Source organism: Drosophila bipectinata, chromosome XR (genome assembly GCF_030179905.1).
Source record: "Drosophila bipectinata strain 14024-0381.07 chromosome XR, DbipHiC1v2, whole genome shotgun sequence".
NCBI classification, from domain to species: domain Eukaryota; kingdom Metazoa; phylum Arthropoda; class Insecta; order Diptera; family Drosophilidae; genus Drosophila; species Drosophila bipectinata.
In genome coordinates, this window is record NC_091735.1 from 9774202 (window position 1) to 9794719 (window position 20518).

The 20518-nt window shown below is 38.7% G+C and overlaps 1 protein-coding gene across 5 annotated transcripts in view; it reads left to right on the forward strand.

The window, feature by feature from the left end:
• fw (CUB and Sushi multiple domains furrowed) overlaps nucleotides 1-20518 on the forward strand; it is a 54328-nt gene that overhangs the window by 12150 nt on the left and 21660 nt on the right. For all 5 annotated transcript variants that reach the window (XM_043211232.2, XM_043211228.2, XM_070276413.1 and 2 more), the window contains exons 8-9: nucleotides 5548-5843; nucleotides 6728-7136. In XM_043211232.2, coding sequence (XP_043067167.1) covers nucleotides 5548-5843; nucleotides 6728-7136 — 705 coding nt within the window. The remainder of the gene's footprint in view (nucleotides 1-5547; nucleotides 5844-6727; nucleotides 7137-20518) is intronic.

The following is a 20518-nucleotide window of genomic DNA, read 5'->3' on the forward strand; positions in this document are numbered from 1 at the left end:
TGTCCCTAGGTCAAATTAACCATGTTAGAAATTTATTAGCTCGGCTTTTAGATTTATGTTTTGTATCTGGTACCACTCTTTTCAGAGCTTTGACCCTTTCAAACCTAGAGGATCCATATTACCCCACGCTTAAGGTTTCAATCGAAACCATTTCTGGTATCGATCAGAAGTCTTCTGGTAGCGTGGGAAATCAGATTCGCTGTTTCCGTAAAGCTGATTTTCACAAACTTATTAGCATTATCGATACATTTGATGCACCGATCTAAATGTCACCTAAGAAAAATTTTACCATACCTTAAATACATTTTTTTACCCATGTAAGCCATGGAAATATCCGTCCGCATCAACAAATCCTTCTCGGCTTACAAGGTGTCTCACAAACTTAAAAAAAAACACTAAAAACAGGCTCTTTTTTAAATATAAAAAAACCTACAGTAGTATAGATTTTTCAAGATATCTACTAGGTCGGTTAAATTTTACCGTGCATCACGCTGGATGTTACAGGAATTATATTCGTCGCTGCCGGATACAATTTACTCCGGATCCGAAGCAGTTTTATAACATTTAACTAAGCGTAAACATGTAAATTCATCTGCGACATGAAAATTCATCTGCGACCTCTGATCAGGACATGTCCGATCTATTCGCAAGAATTTTTCAAACAACTTATTCTCCGCGTGAAACGACAGATCAGTCTGAGGCATACAAAATTCAATCAGAAAATCGAGAATAGTTTATTATCTGAACTTCTAAGGGTCAAACCCAAAAGGGTTTATTCGCCAGGCGCCGATGGAGTACCAGGCTATTGCTAAAACACCGTGCCAGGGCTCTGTGAAAACCTTTTCATAGACTTTTCAACTTGTCTTTGGAAACCTCGATTTTTCCCCTTAAGTGGAAGGAATCTTTCATAATTCCCTTAAATAAAAAAGGGACAGAGTCCGATGCTCCCAACTACAGAGACATCTCTAAATTGTCGGCAATTTCAAAGTTATTTAAAAAATTAATTACTCCTCATTTGCAACACCTTTGCTCTTCAGTCATCTCTCCATGCCTCCATGGCTTCATTAAGGGTCGCTCCACCACCGCTAATTTACTGGAGTTGACATCCTTTGTCTTAGATGATATTTGGTATAGTTTTTTGTTTAGTTTTATGGTATGCTTACACTTTACTATGTTTTTGCACAACATATGTTTACTTTTCCTGCCAATATGTTTATGCAACATACTTGTGTTTGGCTTTCTTTTTATGTTAGGTATTATTTGTTGTGTTTAATTACATATTTGGTATTTGTTTTCTTTGTCGCCCGTTCTTTATGTTCATATTTATGGGAACCAAAATTATTCTTTTTTCAAATGGTATTTACTAGGAAACATGTCAAGAAAATAACACAGCGCGACAGTGATTTGGAACTTTTGAAGAGACCTAGTAGGAATTTTTCATAAAGCATAGTACTGAGTTGACGAAGATCCGCTGTTGAAATTCTGATAGCGATTTCGCACTTTATTCAACTACCGAGGTAGTGTGACCAAAAAAATGAAGAAATAAGGTAATACTGAACAGTTGTTGTTTGTAAACAAAAACCAATAATCAAAATGAATTCAAATCAATTGGATGTTGGTGTTTTGTTTATGTATTTCGCCGCTAAGGAGCTGATTACGAAATAGAAAACTGGGTCAAAATCAAAATAAAAATCAATTACAAATCATTTCAATGCCATTTTATGGAATTAAAATGCCCCTTGTGGGTCAAATCCCATATTATGGGCTTCGCCTTGACCGCAGAAATTAATTTTAATTTGTCCTGGCGCGTCAAAAATTTTTCGGGCCGACTATTTTTTTGTTTGGTCAATTGACCCTCCATGTCACACCTATAGAAATAAATGAAATTATTTCTTTCAACTCCCCGAGAGCAGCTGTTTATTTTTTTTGATCCGGCAACACGATTAAAATCGATAACAAAAATTTTCGTCAACTCAGTACCCGCAAAATCTAGAAGGCAAAAATTTCTTCTTCTTTCCTTTTTTACACCGTTTTTTTTTATATGGAGTTTGACAGCTGTCACTCGTTGGACAGCGGATTTTTCAACTCAGTACTATGCTTTAGGTCGAGTATAGTATAAAACCGTGTTTAAAATTTTTCTAACACCGTCAAAATCTTGATTTATTTAGAAAAGACGGTTTTTCGGGACTTTTTTGCTCCTAAAAATTCCTAAGCGCGTAATTTTAAACCAATTATAAAATTTGTAGAGTTTTTTAATATTTAAATGTTGTAGCTTTTGAAAAAAAATATATCTTAAATTTATTTCAACAAAAAGGATATTTTTACGCAAGAAACTGACATTTTTGAATTTTTGTCGTGTTTTTCAGACTTTGACGCCATTTTTTCGGTACAATTTCTAAGAAATGGTATCATTTTTGATACATATCAATATTGTCTCGTCAATTCTGAATAAAACGAGACCAATTTCATTAGGAAATTATTGGTGAAGTTATAACGCTTTTCCCAAAACAAGTCAGTGCAATTTTACTAGCGCTCCGGAGTAAAAGTGTGTAAGAGAAAGGAATAAGCGAAATAGAAGGGCCCACTATTACTCCGGAACGCTAGCAAGATTGGACTGACTTGTTTTGGGAAAAGCGTTATAACTTCAACCATTTTCATAATTTCTTTGTGAAATTGGTGTCGTTTCATTCAAAATTATCGAGACAATAATGATATGTATCAAAAGTAATATCATTTCTTAGAAATTGTACCGAAAAAATGGCGTCAAAGTCTGAAAAACACGACACAAATTCAAAAATGTCAGTTCGTTGCGTACAAATTGTATCCTTTTTGTTTAAATAAATTAAAGATCTATTTTTTTTCAAAAGCTACAACATTTAACTATTAAAAAACGCCAAAAATTTGTTGCTTACCACAGATGACAACGACCGGAAAACCATGTTCATAGATTTGACGACTTGAATCTTTCAAGCAAAGATGTAAACCAGTGGTGGGCACGAAATCTAACGGTCGGAGCCGCAGCTCGGCCAAACAACAAATTACAACAACAACCACCTCCGTCGCGATGCGTCGCTGCCACGAGCCAGACAGAATGTGCGAGCAAAAAGAATACACTGACAAAAACAGTTTCAGTACATTTAATTTTTTATAAATTTTTAACTTATTAATTTTTCGTAGTTTATCGTATCATTACTTCATTTGTCCAACAATAGTCCCACAAATTAAACACTGCATCATATTAATTTTATGGTTTTTTGTAAAATAATATTTCCTTTTAAAGTCTAAAATTTCAATTTCTTGGTCCATTTTTACGTTTACTTGTCTTGAATTCACTGCACAGAATGACTTCCAAACTTTTTTGGCAGTGCAGAAGTCGACGACAACTGCGCAGTTCGCTTTAAAATTGTTTTTGTTTTAAGTTGCTTGTGCGCAAACCCACCCTTATTTTTTGTTGTTGCAAACTCGGGACCGAGGAGTCGGGTCCGCACCTGCTTCGAAATTTGTGTAGCATTGTTTTTGTAAATCTCCACGACTCACTGGCCGCGCGACCCGACCGTCTGGACCGATTTGCTGACGCCAAAAATTACGAATAACGGAGGGAGCCTTGAGAGCCCGAGGAGCCATGGGCTTGCCCACCCCTGATGTAAACGATGTTTCGACTTTAGACACGGATGTAACGGGCACTCCTTCTAGCAAAAACAACCAGAAAATAAATTTAATACGGAGACAACGCAGTTTTATTTTTAATAAGAACAAACTTCAGCTACTCAGAAGCACTGCATTTCCCCCAAAACTAATAGAGCTGTCGCAGCCTGTACATTATGTTTCGTATTTATTTAAAAACAAGGCGGAGCCGAAGTTGATAAACCCTTGCACTTAAAACCGGATATATATCGCAAACATCGGATATAGTTGGCCGATGCTTATAAGAATATCATAACAAAACCAATTAATTACAATAAAATATCTAAAAACAAGAAAGCAAAGCTAACTTCGGGCGGAGCCGAAGTTGATATACCCTTGCAGCTAAAACCGGATATATATCGCAAACATCATAATAAAAACAATTAATTACAATAAAAAATCTTAAAAAAAGTCGCAAGCTTCTATCTTCAAAAATACGAAAGTTGATATTTCTACCAAAAACCATTTCCGATCGTTTAGTTATATGTCAGCTATAAGATATAGTCAACCGATCGTTATGAAATTTGGTAGATCGGATTAACTGACCAAAAATAGAATGTGTACCAAGTTCCAGCTTTCTATCATCAAAAACACGAAAGTTGGGTCATTTCCGATCGTTCAGCTATATGGCAGCTATAGGATATAGTCGGCCGATTCTTATGAAATTTCGCATGTCGTATGGGCATGTCGTGTGCTTAATTCGAACTCTATAACTTTAAAAACACCAAAGTTATACCATTTCTGATCAATCAGTTATATGGCAGCTATAGGATATAGTCGATCGATCCCAGCCGTTCCGACTTAAATACTGCGTGCAAAGGAAAAAAGGGTGTGAGCAAAGTTTCAAGTCGATAGCTTTTAAACTGAGAGACTTGTTTGCGTAGAAACAGAAAGACTGACAGACGGATATTAACTCAGGAGGTGATCCTGATCAAGAATATATATATTTTATATATGTATATAGTGTCCAAAGGTATATTGTATTTGTGTAAATGTATGCAACATACAGAAGTAATCATTTCCGACCCTACAGTATGTATATTCCTGATTCCAGTTAATGCTGCGGAGTCGATATAATCGATATGTCATGCCCGTCTTTGCGTATAAACGGCATGAAGACTCCTATAATACCCACGAAATTTAAGTTTGTTTCAAATTTTTACCACGTCCTCTCTCGACATGCAAATAGCATATTTCTGTAGCGCCGGTATAGGAAGATATGCATTGAAAATTTTTCAAAACTATTTCTATGGCTTATTTTTTCTATTTGGCTTATTATATTTGAAAACGAAATTCGTCAAATTGTTTGGGGAGTTATAGACATTTATATATCTTCAGAATTCCTTCAGTTATTATTTTCCGAGCACACATTTTTTTCCGAGAATCCATACTTTTAAAGCTTAGTTAAAGTAAGGGAGGAAATATGAATATCGGGAATAATATGGTGGGGAAAGATGAATTTCTTGTTATAGTTAGAGAGATGGAACTTTTCGTGGGTTACATTTCGGACCAACTAATCCGACCTACCAAATTTTATACGCATAGGCTGACTATATCTTACAGATTCCATATAATTGAACGATCAGAAATAAACCTCCAAATCTTCGAAGTTTTTTTAAAATTTGCGTCATAAAAAAGGGATTTTATAATAAAATTCTCTGAGAAACGGCTTACGAGATTCATTATTTGTTATATATATCTGATCTTTACAGCAGGGTTATATCAACTTCGGCACAACCCGAATAAAGTTTTCCTCTCTTGTTTTATATTATTATATGTATTTCGTCATTTAAAACTAAATTGGTTTAACATAAGTTCAATAGAGAAATGTATAATGTATATAATTACTTTTGATTTTTAAAGATGTTGACTGTGGAGAGCTGCCCGAGCTGAAGTACGGATCCATTCACTTGTCGGAGGAACGTACCAGCTTCGGAGTGGTGGCTACGTATAGCTGCCACGAAAACTACACGTTGATTGGCAACGAAAACCGAACTTGCGACGTTGATGGCTGGAGTGGCAAGCAGCCGGAATGCCTGGTGGACTGGTGTCCAGACCCCCAGCCCATTACTGGAGGCAACGTGAGTTTCAACGAGAAGCGAGCTGGGTCCACGGCCACCTACGAATGTGATCTGGGTTATGTACTGGTTGGTGAGGCGGTATGTGCTTATTTTGTCCTTGTCCTTGCTCATTTGTATACCCTTGCAGAGGGTATTATAATTTTGGTCAAAAGTATGCAACGCAGTGTAGGAGACATCTCCGACCCTATAAAGTATATATATTCTTGGTCAGGATCACCTCCTGAGTTGATATGAGCATGTCCGTCTGTCCGCCTGTCTGTCCGTCTGTCTGTTTCTACGCAAACTAGTCTTTCAGTTTTAAAGCTATCGACTTGAAACTTTGCACACACCCTTCTTTCCTTTGCACGCAGTATATAAGTCGGAACGACCGGAATCGGCCGACTATATCCTATAGCTGCCATAAAACTGATTGACCGGAAATGGTATAACTTCGGTGTTTTTGAGTGAGAAAGTTCAAATTTTACATGAACGCTATTATTGGTAAAATAATACGACATGCCTAATTTCGTAAGGATCGGCCGACTATATCTTATAGCTGCCATATAACTGAACGATCGGAAATGACCCAACTTTCGTGTTTTTGAAGATAGAAAGCTGGAACTTGGTACAGATTATATGTTGGTCAGTTGATCCGACCTACCAAATTTCATAACGATCGGCCGACTATATCTTATAGCTGCCATATAACTGAACGATCGGAAATGGTTTTTGGTAGAAATACCAACTTTGGTATGTTTGAAGATAGAAGTTTGGGACTTTTTTTGATTTTGTATTGTAATAAATTGGATTATATATTCATATTCCCATAAGGATCGTCCAACTATATCCGATGTTTGCGATATATATCCGGTTTTAACTGCAAGGGTATTTAAACTTCGGCTCCGCCCGAAGTTAGCTTTTCTTTCTTGTTGTCCTTGTTATTATGGGTTTTTTCTACCATTATATCCGTTTTTCCGATTTAGATTATCTCTTGCGGACTGGGAGGTGAGTGGTCAAGCAAAACTCCGTCTTGCCGATTTGTGGACTGTGGAGCCCCAGCACGTCCAGACCGAGGAACCTCCATCCTTTTAAACGCCACCACGACTGTGGGGTCGGTGGTCAAGTACGAGTGCGACGAGGATCACTGGCTCGACGGGCCGACGGAGCTTTATTGCACCAGGGATGGAAAGTGGTCAGGGGAAGCCCCTGTCTGTGAACTGGTCACATGCGAAATGCCTCCAGTGCCACCTGGCTCATACGTCGTGGGCTATGACTACAACGTCCACTCCAAGATAAAGTATACCTGCGACCCTGGACACATCATGCACGGTATTCCGGATCTAGAGTGCCTAGACAGCGGCGAATGGAGTGCAGAAGCTCCCATTTGCGAATGTGAGTCTTTCAAAAATTATACTTTAAATGAAATTGGGTTATTTTTTAAGCACAATAAAGCTTGGATAGACTTAATAGATTTCAAAATATACAAGGCTGCAACAAAAAACAGCATCACTAAAATTTTGCATTATATTTGCTTCAGGGTGCTACATATGCATGTTGATTGATTTAAATTTTAAAAACACCGACTATCTTGACAGGGTTTTAGATAAAATGAGTAATACAATTTCATTTAAATGAAGAAAGTTCCATTTTTTTTAAGCAGAGTGGCGTTTCAACCGCCACATATGTATGTGTGTACATCCGCGCAGAGATATGTCGTTGACATAGTGACATATTTTTTTGCCATTATGTTCTAGGAAAATGAACAAATAAAAGTACAAGACCAAAAATACATAAATATTTTTGTATGTATGTATATACATTTATTTCTGCCAGCACGTGTTCATTATAAAAGAACACATCATAATGAACACACGCGTTCATAAAAAAAATGGCGTCAAAGTCCGAAAAAAATGTCAGTTTCTTGTGTAAAAATTGTATCCTTTTTGTTTATAAAAAATTAAACGTCGGAAAATTTAAGATCGGTTTAAAATTACGCGCTTATAAATTTTTAAGCGCAAAAAAGTCCCGAAAAATGGTTTTTCTAAAAAAAACAAGATGTTAAGGGTGTTAGAAATATTTTAAACACGGTTTTGTGCTATATTCGACATATCGACGCATTTCCGCGAAAGTATCGTAAGTCGCCTTTTTTCGAAATTGAGATTTGAATGAAAAATTGTTAGGCACCTAATGTCTTACTACCCTGTGAAATATTATAACTGAAAACCCTATAGTTGCGATAAAAATTAAGTTTCAATTTTATCGTATGTTACAGTGCTTTTCAATCTGCGCGCGAAATTATCGTATGTCCATACAAATTTTTTGCATGAAAATACTTCAAATGCACAAAAATAAAGAAATACAATAACAAATGTTTCTAATCCCTTAAACATCTTATGATTTTGCTTATTGTTTGTAAGAGATGAAATAAAAAAAAAGCTTCTCCTGTAAAATTGGATTTTTCAACATACGATACTTTCGCGGAAATGCGTCGATATTGTGCTGATGACTAATTTACTGAAAAATTGGTTTAAAAAAACTTTAAAAGTTCCAAATTACTGTTGCACTGTGGTATCTGATAACACTTCACATTAAAATTAAAAACTATTCTTACAGGACAAGTGTCGTGTCGTATTTTTTAAAATTTTTCTTGCACGTGCAGAATAAGAATATTTTAAAATATTTGTTATACCTACATATATACAATTTTTTCGTAATTTACCTCATATTTTATGTAGGTATGAACCTGTACTCGTATATATAGTTCCAAGCATCACTGCTTTACAAAGTTGGCTAAAGAAAATTAGTAGTCCACTTATATGACTATATCTTGAGTTAGCTGGCTTTCAGTTTTAGGTGCATCTTTTTGCATCTTTTTGCATTCGATGTGCTTGCGCCAGGTAAGTCGTCTATCAAGGTGAACGCCAAGGTACGTTACGTCGTTAGCTTGAGGGATCTGCATACCGTTTAGTAAAAGCGGAGGGCATGTTTGTCTATTAAGAGTAAACGTTATATGTTTACACTTTTTTTCTTTTATTTTAATGCGCCAGTCGGACAGCCACCTTTCCACTATTGTGAGATGATTAGCCAGTTGGGTTGTTGCCTGCGTTGGGCATCTGGAGCGACTAAGGATAGCGGGATCGTCGGCGAACGTTGAGGTTGTTAGTTGTGCGCTCGTAGGAATATCCGCAGTATACAAAACATATAGACACGGGCCGAGTGCGCTTCCTTGTGGAACTCCAGCTTCGATGGTGTAGTCGCCCGAAGTAGCTGCGTTGCATCTCACTAAGAATACCCTATTGTAGAGGTATGATTCCAGTAGCTTGTGGGTGTATGTTGGCAAATACGTTTCAATTTTGTGCATGAGTCCGATGAGCCAAACTCGGTCGAAAGCTTGAGATACGTCGAGGAAAATAGCGCTGCAGTATTCTCGCTGTTCGAAGGCTGAGCGTATTTCGGATGTTAATCTGTTCACTTGTTCGATGGTTCCATGGTTTCTTCGAAAGCCAAATTGGTGTGCCGGGATAATATTGCAAGCTTCCAGATATGGTATTATGCGAGTTAACAAGCATTTTTCAAACAAATTAGACAAACAAGATAGAAGGCTTATTGGTCTGTATGATGACGGAATTGTGTGGTCTTTTCCAGGCTTCAGTATCATTATAATGATGGATTTCTTCCACTTTTTGGGGAAATAGCCAAGATTAATGATTCTATTAAATAGTTTGCAGACGACCTCTAAGCGCATTTTGGAAGTTCGATCAGCATCTTTGGGGTCAATAGGTTACAGCCGGGAGCTGTTTTTGGTTTTAGCCCTCTTATGACTTTTTCAATTACGTTCGGCCGGAATGAAGGTACGGCTGGCTGAGGGGAGGACTCTGGCTGAATTTCTGGCAGGAGGAATGAATTTGAAGCTGGGTTTGGCTGGAAGACACTTTGGAGATGTGTGGCGAATGTTTCAGCTCGGTCTTCGTTGCTGCGAGCCCAGCATCCCGAAGAGTTTCTTATCGGGGTGGTCGTTTCAATTGGGGCACTAAGATTTGGGTGGGCCCTCCACAGGGGGTACTTTGTGCTTGTTGGCGAGAGATTCTGGATGTACCTCAGCTGTGCATTTTCTTCCTGTTGGTGAAGAGCCTGGTCGAGTGATCGGGTTGCTTCCTTAAGGCGTTGTTTTGAAGCTGGTGATCTGCTGTTTTGCCAATCACGACGCGTGCGCCTCTTTTCTCGCACGAGCTGTTCGATTTGCTGATTAGATTTGAAGTGTTTGTTTCGGTCTACTTCTTTCCTATGAGGAGTAGAGATTTTAGCTGCCGCAACGAGTACTTCTTCCAGGGCGCTCGTAGTGTAGTCGATGTCCGATTCCAGGCTAAATTCCGGGGCGAGTTCTATGTGGGCACTCACGTACTTTTTGTATTTTAGCCAGTTCGTTTTTGGCGTCGTCAGGCTGAAGGGGTGTTCGGTTATTTCTAGGCTTTGAAGAAGCGTTAGAAGCACAGGCGAGTGGTCTGATGATTAGTCCGAGACTGCTTTGGCACTTATTAGATTGCGAGGTATGTTTTTTGTCACTGCAAAATCAATAAGGTCTGGGAGCTTTCGTGAGTCTGTTGGCCAGTATGTGGGACTGCCAGGGGAAACGTAGTCCTGTTTATTTTTCACATTTATAATTGCATTGTACATTTGTCTTCCTTTGGGAGTCACTACACGTGATCCCCAGTGCGTATGTTTGGCGCTGTAGTCTCCTGCGGCTATAAATCGATCCCCAAGTGAATTGTAGAAGTCCATAAATTGTCCTTCCGAGATGGCGAAACGAGGAGGGCAGTAAACAGCAGCGATTGAAAGGATTCCGTTGCTTGACTGAATTTGTATCGATGTGGCGTGCAAGAAATTTTTTGCAAACCTTTTGTGAAAGTGGTGTTTAATGCGTTCTCTGATTAGAACTCCAGTTCCGCCGTGGGCTTTCCCATCTGGATGATCTGTGCGGTAGATTGTGTAGCCTCTTATATGAAAGTTGTATTTGCTTGTAAGATGCGTTTCCACCAGTAGCATAACGTCAATATGGTTTTCGGTCAAAAATTATGATAATTCTAGTTTATGCCGTGAGACACCATTGGCGTTCCACATTGATATTCGTAGCGCCTGCATAGATTATTTAGACTGTTGTGCTACGAGCAGCTGTATCACCATGTTCTGGTTTTGAACAAGCGTTTGCATGGTCGTTTTCATGAATGACATAAGCTCCATCATACTTTGTTGGAGGGTAAGCATCATAGTTTCCATTTTGCTGTGTGGCTGTTCTGGGGCCTGTTGAGCGCTTTGAGAGTAAGGCTGAATTGGAATTTCCCTTCCAGATCGTAGAGCATCGGCTTAGGAGAAGCCGTTGGTGGTGTTTAGTGGACCGAATGAGGATCTCGCAGCTTTGGCGAAGAAGACGTCTGGCATAGTTTTTGACGCAATGTACGCATTCTGTGGATTTTGGTTGCGCTTTGCGGTCGCTTAACGCATGCGACTCTTTAACTCCTTATACACCATACATCCTCTATAGTTTGCTGTATGGCTGCCTCCGCAGTTTCCACATTTCTTCACGGTACTGTCCTTGTTTGTAGTGCAGCAAACGGACTTGTGGGCGTCCCCGCAGACTACACAGACAGCCCGAAGTGTGCAGTAAGACCTTGTGTGTCCATACTCTTGATAGTTAGTGCATTGCACTGGACCGTTGCGTTTATGTGGCTCTTCAACAGTGATTTTCCGATGCAAAAGATATTGCAGGTTGTAGATTGGGTGGACTTCGTTCTTCTTCAGCGACCTGCTTTCTGGCTCGAGCTCGACCTTGAAGAGGGGTTGTGGCTTTTTATCTTTATTTAGAATGTTAATAACATTCTTGGCGGCGAAGCCCTTTTCTTTAAGGGCGGTTTTTATTTCCGCGGCGGTAGCATCAGGTTCTATTCCCTTTACTACCACTTGTAGGCCCTTACTGCTTTTCAGCTGGTACGTGTAATAGTTTTTCTGTACAGTGTCCAGATATTTGGACACGATTCGGAAGTGCTCTTCAGACTTGGTTTGCACCTTTGTTTCATGGATGTTCCCTTTGATAAGCGGAACAACATGAAAGTTGTCACCGTTCCCGATCAACGACGCAATTTTGTTGACCAGGGCACTCGAGCTTTTTTCCCTAATATAGATTGGAGGGCTGGTTGGTTTTCCTCAACCTCCGCCAGTAGGGCAAATCTGTTAGTAGTGGATCTGTCTAGTTCTTTATCGATATTCAGGACACGGTTAATTTTTGTTTTGTTGCCTGCCGGATTACTCTGCGGGCTAAGCTTGCGCTTAATTTGGATGTAGCGATCCATTCCAGTCTGTGTGGCCGTTACCGCTTTGGCACTTTCCGAGGTTGTTGTTTTTGTACTCGCTGTAGTCGTTGACGTCGCTGTACTTTGAGTTGCAGAGGTTTTCGCTGTTGTTGCAGAAGTTGTAGCACTGCTAGTTGTTGGTGCGAAATTTGTTTCCGATATTGGAGGGGGGGTTTTACACTGCGAACTCCATGATGCGGGAGTCGGAGTGAGCAGACCGGGTGAGCAAGACCGTGCCCCTTGGGTTTCAACGGTCAGTAAAGCCGGGTTGCTTATAATCGCCGATTTTTCCACTTCAGTATCGCGGGTTGAAGCCGTAAGAGTAGAAGCCGTTTCTTTGGTTTACTGAACTTCTACGCTCGTTCTTTTGATCGTTGCTCAATGAGCTCATTGCGTGCCTCTTACTTTTTTTTTTTGAACAATGCACTAGTTTTGGTTTAGCACATCACAACTGTTATAAAAAGCTTGTCTGTCGCTTTTAGTAAATTGTATTTCACCGTCTTTTCGCTTATATTGGGTTACCCCAGTTTTTTTGATTAGCTGTATTTTTCAGTTTTCCCGGAGCTCGGATAAAGCACGTCCGCTCAGTTCGGTAGTTCGTATACGACTACTACGATTTTTGAAATTGAATGCATAATATCGGAAGAATATTGTGTCAAAGTCAATTTCAAGTCAATTAAAGCAAAATTGACGAAGTTATTAGTTATTGACGAAGTTGCTTATAAACGTTTTACCCTGGATTTTTTTGTGTTTAAAACTTTAAAGCGTTTTAACACTATTTCTGTACATATTTTACGAGGTAACGCTGTCGAGTTTTTTTTTTTTTTGTTCATAATTTTGATTTTGCAATGACAAATTAACCGATTTTTTCCCAAAAAATTGTGTTTTTCACTTCAAAGTCTTCGAAAAAATTAAAAAATTGCAATTTTCAAAAAACCTTCACAGCGTTACCTGGGGCGAACTATTATCTAACGAATGAACTTTCATTTTTTGATTTCACATGATCCAGCACCGAGTTATGAGGGGCACCGCAATTCAAATTCACCGCTTTTTTTGGCGACACGTCCGGACAATTGCTACCATTGCCATATTTTTTAATATTTTTTTGTAAAAATTTGATAAAACATTCTTCTAATGTCATACTTTAATATACGATTGGTTGAGTAAATAAATTTAAACTGTGTCGTCAGGAAAAAAATCACAAAAACATGGCTTTTTTCGCATGATTTGACCTTACCACCCCCTTAAAAGCAAAAAAGTCCCGAAAACCGTTTTTTCTAAATAAATCAAGATTTTGAGGGTGTTAGAAAAATTTCAAACACGGTTTTAAACTATTTTCGACCTAATGAACAATTCCTACTAGGTCTCTTCAAAAGTTCCAAATCACTGTCGCACTGTGTAATTGGTGGAGATTTCTTTTTAAGAAATTGGGGGTATTTTTATTGGGGGAATATTGGCCTCTTTTAGGAGGTTATTTGTTTGAGTAGGTCGAAAGGCTCCGAGAGCTCGGCGAATAGGAATTTTATTATATTTAGTTTTTTGTGAAGTTTATATATTAAGTTTATTTATGTGTGTGTTCCATTTATTTTTGCTGACTATATTTATTGCATGGGACTTGCATGCTATGACACAAGTACAGTTGTGCTTTTTGCAAATGTGGAGATGCTGGCACTTTGATAGGAATAGGGATGCCCCGGAGTATAAGCCCCAGTATCATTTCTCTATATCATTTAAAAGGTTACCTACATAGGTTAAAGTTAATATTAAAGTAATATGGAGCTGATTAAGAAATAGAAAACTGGGTCAAAATCAAAATCCAAATCAATTACAAATCATTTCAATGCCACTTTATGGCATTAAAATGCCCCTTGTGGGTCAAATCCCATATTATGGGCTTCGCCTTGACCGCAGAAATTAATTTTAATTTGTCCTGGCGCGTCGAAAATTTTCGGGCCGACTATTTTTTTGGTTGATCAATTGACCCTCCATGTCACACCTATAGAAATAAATGAAATTATTTCTTTCAACTCCCCGAGATCAGCTGTTTATTTTTTTTGATCCGGCAACACCATTTAAATCGATAACAAAAATTTTCGTCAACTCAGTACCCGCAAAATCTAGGAGGCAAAAATTTCTTCTTCTTCCTTTTTTTACACCGTTTTTTTTATATGGAGTTTGACAGATGTCACTCGTGCGACAGCGGATTTTCGTCAACTCAGTACTATGCTTTAAGCATGAAATTTCGGACGTAATTTATTATTTTCGGCCCTGTTTTCCATTCTTGGAGTTGGTCAATTATAGAATGCACACCTACTATATCGAAGTATTTTTAAAAATCAAGAATGACGAGTGACTTGCAAAAATATTTTTCCTTTACTTTATAAAACTAGCTGCACAATTTTTTGTATTCCTGCAAGCAATATCAGAATAATATCAGAAAAACGATGCATTATAGCTTACAATTCAGATACAATAAACAAAATTCTGTTTTTGCATTCAGTTATTGAAAAATAAAATAAAAATACATACATACGAGGTGTGTTTAAAAAGTGAGGTGACTTCGAATTTTCAAGAGAAACTATTAATTTATTTATCAATATTTATGTTGTCCCTTTGTCCCTTATGTTGTTCGGGCGGAGCCGAAGATGATATACCCTTGCAGTTAAAACCGGATATATATCGCAAAACAACCGGATATATTCCGATCGTTCAGCTACATGGCAGCTATAGGATATAGTCGGCCGATCCTTATGAAATTTGGCAGATAGCCCTCGTGTCAAATTTGAACTCTCTAACTCTAAAAACACCAAAGTTATACCATTTCTGATCAATCAGTTATATGGCAGCTATAGGATATAGTCGGCCGATCCGAGCCGTTCCGACTTATATACTGCGTGCAAAGGAAAGAAGGATGTGTGCCGTTTCAAAACGATAGCTTTAAAACTGAGAGACTAGTTCGCGTAGAAACGGACGGACAGACAGACGGACAGACGGACATGCTCATATCAACTCAGGAGGTGATCCTGATCAAGAATATATGTATTTTATAGGGTCGGAGATGTCTCCTTCACTGCGTTGCACACTTTTGGACAAAATTATAATACCCTCTGCAAGGGTATAATAACAAGAAAGAAAAGCAAACTTCGGGCGGAGCCGAAGTTGATATACCCTTGCAGTTAAAATCGGATATATATCACAAACATCGGATATAGTTGGCCGATTCTTATGATTAAATCATAATAAAACCAATAAACTACAATAAAAAATCTAAAAAAAAGTCCCAAGCTCCTATCTTCAAAAACACGAAAAATCGATTTTTCTACCAAATACCATTTCCGATCGTTCAGTAATATGGCAGCTATAAGATATAGTCGGCCGGTCCTTATGAAATTTGGCAGATAGCTCTCGTGTCAAATTTGAACTCTCTAACTCTAAAAACACCAAAGTTATACCATTTCTGATCAATCTGTTATATGGCAGCTATAGGATATAGTCGGCCGATCCGAGCTGTTCCGACTTATATACTGCGTGCAAAGGAAAGAAGGATGTGTGCCGTTTCAAAACGATAGCTTTAAAACTGAGAGACAATGGTAAAAAATTAAATATTACATAATTTTGTTTTCTTTTTATGACCATAATTGTATGCATTTAAACAAAAATGGGCGTGGTCGTATTATTATTATTTGCGGGAAATCGCAGGGAATTCGCTCTGTTGTGGCATTAATTGACTTGCAAGCGAGGCAAGATATTTGTACGGGTTTTTTTCCTAGTGTTGAAAAGTTTTTGAAGCAAAGTAGGCGTGTCCCACCCCAGCGCAATTGAGCCTAAAGGCGCAAAGTAGGCGTGTCCCACCCCGGCGCAATTGAGCCTAGATGTTCTGGATTGAGAATTTATGGCTCTACAATATGAATATAGATACTCAGTGAATAAATCTAAAAATTTTTGTAATACTCTTCCCAAAGTTAAACTTTGGTTACGAAAGCTTTGTAAGGACACCACTTTTTATAATTACATATTGTAAGATAGACACGCGCGAATTTCGCAAAATATCAGTATTAACAAATGGTATAAGCTCGAGCATGACTATCCATTTTAAATTTTATTCATTTTTGATTCGAAGTTCAAGAAATATGTGTTTGAAAACACACTACCAAATGAAGCCAAATGCAAACACGAAACGTCATTTCCCAACAGCTGACTATAATCGCTGGTATTGTAATTCTGGACTGGAAAAATACCATTTTTGGTATGTAAGATAACATATGGTGTAACAATAATACATGGTGTATTGTTAATAAAGTAAAACTTTATATCAAAAATTTGAAAACTTAAACAAAAAGAACACTTTTATGCCACAAAAACAGGGCGAATTCCTCAGTGTGCTATGGTATGTGGTGAGAACGACACAGGCAGTGCACAGTGGCCGATTTGGCTAATCTAACGTCAGATTAGGCAATTTTCCCCCCTCCAATGGCGAAAACAAATAACGCACCAAGCAGTGCTAGAATTTCTGCAATCACAGCGATAACGACTGCAATTCAAAATACCGCGACGTCAACGACTACAGCGAGTACAAAGACAAATACTTCGGAAAGTGTCAAAGCGGCCCCTTCATCAGAGACTGGAATGGATCGCTACATTCAAATTAGGCGCAAGCTTAGCCCGCAGAGTAATCCTGCTGGCAGTAAAACAAAAATTAACAGCGTCCAGAAGATCCACGAAGCACCTGGCAGATCCAACAGATTTGTTGGATAGCAACAAATATGACCTACTGGCGGTGGTTGAGAAAAAACTACCATCGCGAGACACCGCAAAGAAACATAAGTTCCCTCCAATATATATCAGGGAGAAAAGCTCAAATGCCCTGGTGAACCAAATTGTGGCGTTGATCGGGAACGGTAACAACTTTCATGTTGTTCCGCTTATCAAAGGAAACATCTATGAAACAAAGGGGCAAACAAAGACTGAAGAGCACTTCCGAATCGCGTCCAAATTTCTTGATAATGCTAAGAAAAATGACTACACGTACCAGCTGAAAAGCAGCAGGGGCATAAAAGTAAAAAATTGGTAGTAAAGGGATCTTTACTATCTGTAAAGGATCTGCAATATCTTTTGCATTCGAGCAACACCGTGAAAGAGCCACATATACGCAACGGTCCAGTGCAATGCACTATTTGCCAAGAGTATGGACACACTTGGTCATACTGCATACTTCGAGCTGTCTGTGTAGTCTGCAGGGACGTCCACAACTCCGCTTATTGCACTACAAACAAGGAGAGTACCGTGAAGAAATGTGGAAACTGCAGAGACAACCGTACAGTGAACTATAAAGGATGTTTGGTGTACGAGGAATTGACGAGTCGCATGCGACAAGCGACCTCAATGCGCAATCAAAATCCACAGAATGTGTACATTGCATCAAAAACTAAGACATCTTCTTCGCCAAAACAGCGACGTTCTCATTCGGTTCCCGAAACCACGGCTTCTCTTATGTCGAGGCTTAATGATCTGGAATGGAAAATCCAATTCAGCTTAACTCACAAAGCGCTCAACAGGCCCCAGAACAGCCACACAGCAAAACGAAAACTATGATGCTTACCCTCCAATAAAGTATGATGGAGCTTATGTCATTCATGAAAACGACCATGCAAACACTTGTTCAAAACCAGAACATGGTAATACAGCTGCTCGTAGCACAACAGTCTAAATAATCTTTGCAGACTCTACGAATATCAATGTGGAACGCCAACGGCATAAACTAGAATTGTCACAATTCTTAAACGAAAACCATATTGACGTTATGCTTGAGTAAATACAACTTTCAAATCAGAGGCTATACAATCTAGCTTATAGATCATCCGGATGGGAAAGCCCACGGCGGAACCGGAGTTCTAATCAGAAAACGCAATAAACACCACTTTCACAAAAGGTTTGCAACAAACTTCTTGCAGGCCACATCGATACAAATTCAGTCAAGTAACGGAAACCTTTAAATCGCTGCCGTTTTTTGTCCTCCTCGCTTCTCAATCTCGGAAGAACAATTTATGGACTTCTACAATTTATTTGGGGATCGTTTCATGATTCCCCTGGACTATAATTCCCCTAGAAGTCCCACATACTGGCCAACAGACCCACGCAAGCTCCCAGACCTTATTAATTTGCGGTGACAAAAAACATACCTCGCAATCTAATAAGTGCCATATTAGTTTCAAACTCAAAAACTGGCTTATATACAACCAGAAAGGAAAGCTAACTTCGGGCGTAGCCTTTGCTATACCCTTGCTGTTAAAACCGGATATATTTCGAAAACATCGGATATAGTTGTCCGATCCTTACGAGAATATCATAATATAACCAATTCTCAAACAAAGTATCAAGCTTCTATCGTCAAAAATACAAAAGTTGGTATTTTTACCAAAAACCATTCCCGATCGTTCAGTTATATGGCAGCAATGGGATATAGTTGGCCGATCCCTATAAAATTTAGTAGGTTGGGTTAACTGACCAAAAATTTAATCTATACTAAGTTTCAGCTTTCTTTCTTCAAAATCACGAAAGTTGGGTCATTTCCGATCGTTCAGTTATATGGTAGCTATAGGATATAGTCGGCCGATCCTTACGAAATTAAACATGTCGTATTATTTTGCCAAAAATAGCTCTCATGTTAAATTTGAACTCTCTAACTCTAAAAACACCGAAGTTATACCATTTCCGATCAATCAGCTATATGGCAGCTATAGGATATTGTTGGCCGACCCCGGTCGCTCCGACTTTTATACTGTGTGCAAAGGAAAGAAGGGTGGGTGCAAAGATTCAAGTCGATAGCTTTAAAACTGAGAGACTTGTTTGCGTTGAAACAGACAGACAGACAGACGGACATGCTTATATCAACTCAAAAAGTGATCCTAATAAAGAATATATATACTTTATAAGGTCGGAGATGTCTCCTTCACTGCGTTGCATACTTTTGGACAAAATTATTATACCCTCTGCAAGGGTATAAAAAGTACGTGAGTGCCGACATTGAACTCGACCCGGAGCTTAATATGGAATCGAACATCGACTACACTACTACAATGGAAGAATTACTCGTTGCGGCAGCTAAAATCTGTTCTTCTCAAGGGAAGGAAGTAGGCCGAAACAAATACTACAAATCTAACCAGAAAATCAAACAGTTCGTGCGAGAACAAAGGCGCACGCGTATTGATTGGTAAAACAGCAGATCACCAGCTTCAAAGCAGCGCCTTAGGGAAGCAACCGAATCACTCGAACAGGCTCTTTACCAACAGGAAGAAAAAGTCTCCCGGTGGCCACTTACTGACGGAAAATATGTTGATCGAATTTCCAAAATGCGCTATAGAGGTCGTCTGTAAACTTTTTATTGGAATAATTAATCTTTAAGAAAGAAATCCATTATAATAATAATACCGATCCCGGCACACCAATTTGACTTCCAAAAAAACAATTGTACCATGAAGCAAGTGACGGATTAACATCTGAAATACGCTCAATACGCCTTCGAACAGACAAAATACTGTAGCGCTATTTTTCTCGACGTATCTAAAGCTTTCGACGAAGTTTAGCTTAATGGACTCATGCACAAAATTAAAAAATATTTGTCGACATACACCCACAAGCTACTGGAATTATACCTCCACATAGAAGCGCACGCGGCCCTTGTCTATATGTTTTGTATACTGCGGATATTCCTACGAATGAACAACTAGCAACGTACAACGGATCACGATCGCCACTGTGCCTAGACTACAAGTTACTACTCTACAATTCAGTGCTAAAGCCAGTCTGGACGTATGCAATAGCACCAACATAGACATCATACAGCGCGCATAGTCAAAAAACTTGAGAACTATTACTGGGGCACCTTGGTATGTTCGAAAACATCCACCGGGATCTGGGCAGCCTCGCAGTGAAAGTCGAAATCCTGCTTCTGGATTTCGACATTTGAAAGTGTCCTACAAGGAAAAATTGTCTTCGCTCTCAAATTTCCTCGCTCGGGGATTGACTCGGGTTTCCAGCAGATCCCGCCTGCGACGCAATGACCTCCCAACCCAGAAATCGATTATTAGGGCTTACGAACTTTCTATCAGTCAATATGACTGTTCATTAAATTAAAACAAGAAAGGAAAGCTAACTTCGGGCGGAGCCGAAGTTGATATACCCTTGCAGTTAAAACCGGATATGTATCGAAAACATCGGATATAGTTGGCCGATCCTTATGAGAATATTGATTGATATTGATATTGATATAACCCAATTTATTATAATACAAAATCTAAAAAAAGTCCCAAACTTCTATTTTCAAAAATACCAAAGTTGGTATTTCTACCTGTTCCAGCATTGAACACTATTTTATATAGAAATTCTTAAGTTAGAGTTTCAAGGAATCGGACCCATGAAATACGAGTCAAA